General features: G+C 38.0%; 1 protein-coding gene across 1 annotated transcript in view; it reads left to right on the forward strand.

Annotated features, from left to right (window-relative positions):
- Positions 1–225: 225 nt before the first annotated feature.
- The window catches only part of LOC108378994 (uncharacterized), an 11815-nt gene continuing 6650 nt past the window's right edge, over positions 226–5390 (forward strand). The window contains exon 1 of the mRNA XM_017635307.1: positions 226–392. Coding sequence (XP_017490796.1) covers positions 258–392 — 135 coding nt within the window. The 5' untranslated portion in view covers positions 226–257. The remainder of the gene's footprint in view (positions 393–5390) is intronic.

The following is a 5390-nucleotide window of genomic DNA, read 5'->3' on the forward strand; positions in this document are numbered from 1 at the left end:
GACTGTTGCTCTCTCATTTTTGCTGTCATTTCCGAGTTAAGGAACGCTTTTTGGACTAAATCTGACTACTTCGGACTTTTTCTGACTATTTCTGGGAGATAAGGAACGCTCCTATACTGTGCCCTCAATGTATTAGGTATGTCAGTTTTCAAAAAACATCGATGCATCGAAACAAAACATCGATATTTTCGATGCATCGATGTTTTTCCAAAATACCTACCTTAATCCTGCTCATGGTCCAGTAAACATTGTGAGATATGTTCAAACATTTTTTCGTGGTGGTTGTTACAGTTTTTGCTGTTCTTTTTCTGCTCGGCATTTATAATATCAATATAGAGGTTGAGCCCAATGCATGCCAAATGACATACATGTTTGAAAAACCACAATTTATGGTAGGTTGATAAGTATTGCGAGGAGCTTCACAAACAAAATACTCGTGCATAGAGTTTTAATTACATACATCAAAAGTCTAACTGACTTTGTAGATAGGGGTATAACACTTTATTTAATTCTATATTAGTGTCTCAATTGTTAGGGGTACCATAATTAAAGTAAGTACATATACATATGTATATTCTCGGTTCATGAGAACTTACCCACTGGGAAAATAGCTAAGCGCCTTATAAGGTAAGCCTTGTTTTGTTTCAGTTTTTAGTACCGAAATTGTCGTCATGACCAATGCCATCTATTAGTAAAGCACAAAATGAACACCGACGACGCATTACGTCGTCAGTTGCAAAATAACGTGCCGCCGAATTTATGTATTTCCAAGCTCCGATCTACTCCGAGCGACTTCACTGCATTGTACGTAACTTACTTTCTAAAGTGGCACAGAAGTATGTCTGATACCAAATGTACATTCTAAATTCCTACTTACATAAGGCGGCCACGTCTTTGTTAAAGTAAGGGAAGCAAGGGGCGTCAGTGAAATGATAAGGACCGCCGGGTGAAGTGCAGAAACTTACACTTCACCAGGCGGTCCTTACCACTTCACTGACGAATCTCCCTTACTTTAAATAAAATTATAGTTTAAAAAACTAAAACCTTCCTATTATAATTGCCATCCGTACTGTCATCAGGTATGTAACTTCAGAATAGAAATCGCTGCATCTTTTAAGCGCATCAATATTACATAGTTACATCCCGAGCTAATAAAAGGAAGGTAAAAAAAGGCGTGGCCGCCTTATGTAAGTAGGAGTTTAAAATGTACATTTGGTATCAGACATACTTCTGTGCCACTTTACAAAGTAAGTTAAGTAGAATGCAGTGCACTCGCTCGGAGTAGTTCGGCGCTTGGAAATAACTTCAGCGGCACGTTATTTTTTGACTGACAACGTAATGTGCCGTCGGAGGTTTTCATTTTGTGCTTTACTAGTAGATGACATTGGTCATGATGACAATTGTGGTACTAATAACTAAAAGAAAACGTGGCTTACCTCGTAAGGTGCTTACCTATTTTCCCAGTGGGTATGGACGAATTTGAGGTTATAGTTTACTTTACCGGGACCAGGCAAAAATGGACGGAAAAATTCAAGATTGATATCAATCGACGCGTCTTAACGCCAATAATAATAAATTAACATTTTTAATTTATTTAAGAGTTCTTTGCGAAAACACGGGGGAACTAATGCACAATACCTACAATTCTCGAATTAAAAAAAAAGAAATAGGATCGATCATTGAGGTGAACATAACGGTATATTGTTTTTTGGAAACAACTACAACAAATAAACAAATGACAGCTCGGGGTGATGCGGAATTTGTTACATAAATGGGGGTTGTCTTAGCAGACATCTACACCCCTATGCTGTGATCCGAACGTTCGTAGCTACGAATTCGTAGCTCCGTTCCAAAAATTTGAAAATTGGTATGTAATCCGATCGTAACTATCAGCGGCACTAGGAGTGTACTCGTACGCCCAACTATCTAAAGTTTTAGAAAACTTTTACTGGTTTCGCGTTCTCGTACCCAAAAAACTTGCAAAGTAGGGGAAATTGAGAGAGCGAAATGTGAAAGAGAGCTGCAAATTTCTGCTGGAAAAATTTTTCCCAGCTAAAACTTGCATGCAAGAAAATCAGCTGATCACAAACACATTTTTGTAAATAAACAAAAGAAAATATGGCCTTTTTGAGTTATTTATTGCAAATTTTATTATTAATGCTAGTATATAACTAAAAAGTGCGTAAATTTAATAAGCACAACGTTTGTTGAGTCTATTTTTCGTTAATTTGCTATTAATCTCCAGTTTGTTTACTTTAGTGCGTGGTGACTATGGTTGCCGTATGACATTTTTCGTTTGTACCATAAATTTCCTTTAAATATACCAAAATAGATTTAAATGAAGCATTCTGAAATGTTTTTTTGCTGAAGTTATCGGTTTTGGTAGGTTGATTGTTGAAATGAAAATTNCGCTGATCACAAACACATTTTTGTAAATAAACAATAGAAAATATGGCCTTTTTGAGTTATTTATTGCAAATTTTATTATTAATGCTAGTATATAACTAAAAAGTGCGTAAATTTAATAAGCACAACGTTTGTTGAGTCTATTTTTCGTTAATTTGCTATTAATCTCCAGTTTGTTTAATTTAGTGCGTGCTGACTATGGTTGCCGTATGACATTTTTCGTTTGTACCATAATTTTCCTTTAAATATACCAAAATAGATTTAAATGCAGCATGCTGAAATGTTTTTTTGCTGAAGTTTTCGGTTTTGGTAGGTTGATTGTTGAAATGAAAATTTTATAATTTTAAACCTACTCTATTACATTATTTTGGATCAAAGATGGGTGTTTGGAGGAGATACTCTTGTTTTTAATGCGTCACCATGTGATATCAGAAATAATTATGAGAAAAATAACTTATGCATTCCGATATAATTAATTCGTATTTTAAAAAGGTTTTTCTTATCCAAAACTATTCAATTGTATAAAATGCCAAATCGGGGGAAAATGCTCCAAGGAGAAAATAAATTGCCAAATTAATCACCAGTGGCAACTGTGCAAGTGATCAGCTGTTTCGAAGGTTGCAAGTTTTTGCAAATTTTGCGTTCTCGTACTTCTGTTGATATTTCGTCTCTTTGAGAGCGAATGCTGCTAAATTCTCAGAACTTTTGCTGCTGGAGAATTTTGTCCTCTCAATACGAGTACACACCTATTGCAAGCTATCAGTTGTTTCTCGAAGATAGCTGAATGAAGGAAAGCAAAGTGGAAAGGAATTAAAAAAACACTCATGTGCTTGTTTATTGTAAAATTGGTTAGTTTTACATATTTTGAGGAAAATTATGGATTCTGATGTATTTGCAATTATAGCAGCAGAGTAAGCGGGCGCTATGGCAATGGATTCACAAAGGTATGCGGAGCTGTCGGGCATAGTAACCATGGGCGCATCTATTACCACGTTTATATGATGCTTCAATTCGTTCTAAGTCGAACCATGTTATATGGACACACACATATAAACACATTCTCTAATCGAATTGAAACTTTTAACCGTGCCACCATAAATCACATTTTGAATGCGAGTTAAGAGTTTTTTAATCGTGTTAAGAATGCATATAAACACGGAACTTGTCCACACGGTTGTTTCATGCAACTCTGTATGAAGTAAACCATTTAAATAGTTCTTGAAATTACATTTATGCTAAGCTTTGTTCTAAAATTAGTAGCTAAGATAATTTTTACAAGGCTGTTTGAGTCTTTAATTATTATTTTTCAATGTTCATTATTTTCAAGATTTGACACATGTATTAACAGGGTTGCATCGGGATAAACTCTCTTTGAAAGTGTGTTCGATCGACTCATTTCTTGTGTTGCATATAAACACTTGCATTTCAAGCGAGCTACGATGACACGAGTTAATTCGATACCGCGTTTGATGCCATATAAACAAGGTATATGTCAGCTTCTGGTTGAATTGTTGAACCACAAGCCAGAACTCCTATGCCTGAAGCTCTGGTTCTCAATCCGGTTAATGCAATAACAGCTTCTTCCAAGCCATTGAAAACATGCACTTTGTTAGGTCCACCCCTCTTGCGCTTGCTTCTGCCTTCGGCCGCGCTTAGAGATTATAACCCTTACTAAGTAAAAAGTAGAATTCTCCTTTCTGTGTTGCGGGGAAAGGTATACAACATTTCTTGTGCATATCACTCCGGCTATGCCGTCCACAGTATTTATGCGCAGAACCCACGTCGAAATTTGCCAAAAGTGCATAGTGCAAACCGAGTTTATTAATAAGCTACTGGTAGGAAATTTGAAACATTTATCTTAAATAAAATGTGAATCCTTTCATTACACGTGTATGTTAAAGTTTTTGGATTCGGGTTATGCGTTTGGCCACAACAACCGAAAATCGTTGTACATTAACTAAACCGGACCCAAGTTTCTCGATAAGGGGCAACAAATATTCCTTTTGGTTTATATAAAGCAGTGGATAAAAATATACGTGTATGCGAAAGGCAAATTTATCTGTTTAAATGAACACCACCAATATTTCTTGCAAACACACATCGATTTACATCTTTTATTTCGCCTCCGACACAGAATTGTTTTCGTACAAAATTACTCAAAAAAGCTTACTCGTTCGTTTTTAGGCATGCCATTGTTACGAATTTCAAAAGTTCGAAAATACGATTCGGATTGCAGCATACTATTTCCACGATTCGTAGCAAAATCCGAATACGAAAGAGTTGCAGAATAGGCGTGTAAATACTTAAAGCATAAGGTGGAAATAAATAAGGGTGACAGCCGACTCATGTGGAAATACTTAAAAGGAGGTAGTCAATAACACGGATCTCAAAGAAAATATTGGAGAAGTGATAATAAATAACACCAACTACGTAGACAGCTTGCAGAGGAGCCCTCGCGGAGGCACGTCAGGAGGCATCTATATGAACTGACGGACGAAGTCGAGAGGTTCATTAAGCAGCCTCTGGACCCGTCAGCTCGCAGACAGGCCCTGAACGGCATCCACAGGGACGTAGTCTCGAGTTATGTAGACTCAAGACCTGTGAATGCCGTTATAGGCACACAAACACCGGACATTGACGCGACGGAGCTCCATCTGCCTCGGGAGACCAGAAAAACAATAGCCCAACTTCGCTCTGGCTACTGCAGCAGGCTAAATTCCTACCTGAGTAGGTTAAATGCGGATGTGCCGAACGAATGTCCGGCATGCGGAGAGACCCCTCACGACTCGAAACATCTCTTCGCATGCCCGGAAAACCCCACAACCCTAACGGCGTCGTCCCTATGGACCGACCCCATAGAGGCTGCACGCTTCTTGGGGCTGCCGTTAGTGGAACTCGACGACATTCCCACGACAGCCGGTTCTACGTACCGGAATGACTCGGGTTTCACCCGACCAAGGGCTGTTGTTTCGGCGATCTAACCC

The sequence above is a fragment of the Rhagoletis zephyria genome, unplaced genomic scaffold, assembly GCF_001687245.7.
Source record: "Rhagoletis zephyria isolate East Lansing unplaced genomic scaffold, Rhagoletis_zephyria_1.1 Rzeph_scaffold_15373, whole genome shotgun sequence".
NCBI classification, from domain to species: Eukaryota; Metazoa; Arthropoda; class Insecta; order Diptera; family Tephritidae; genus Rhagoletis; species Rhagoletis zephyria.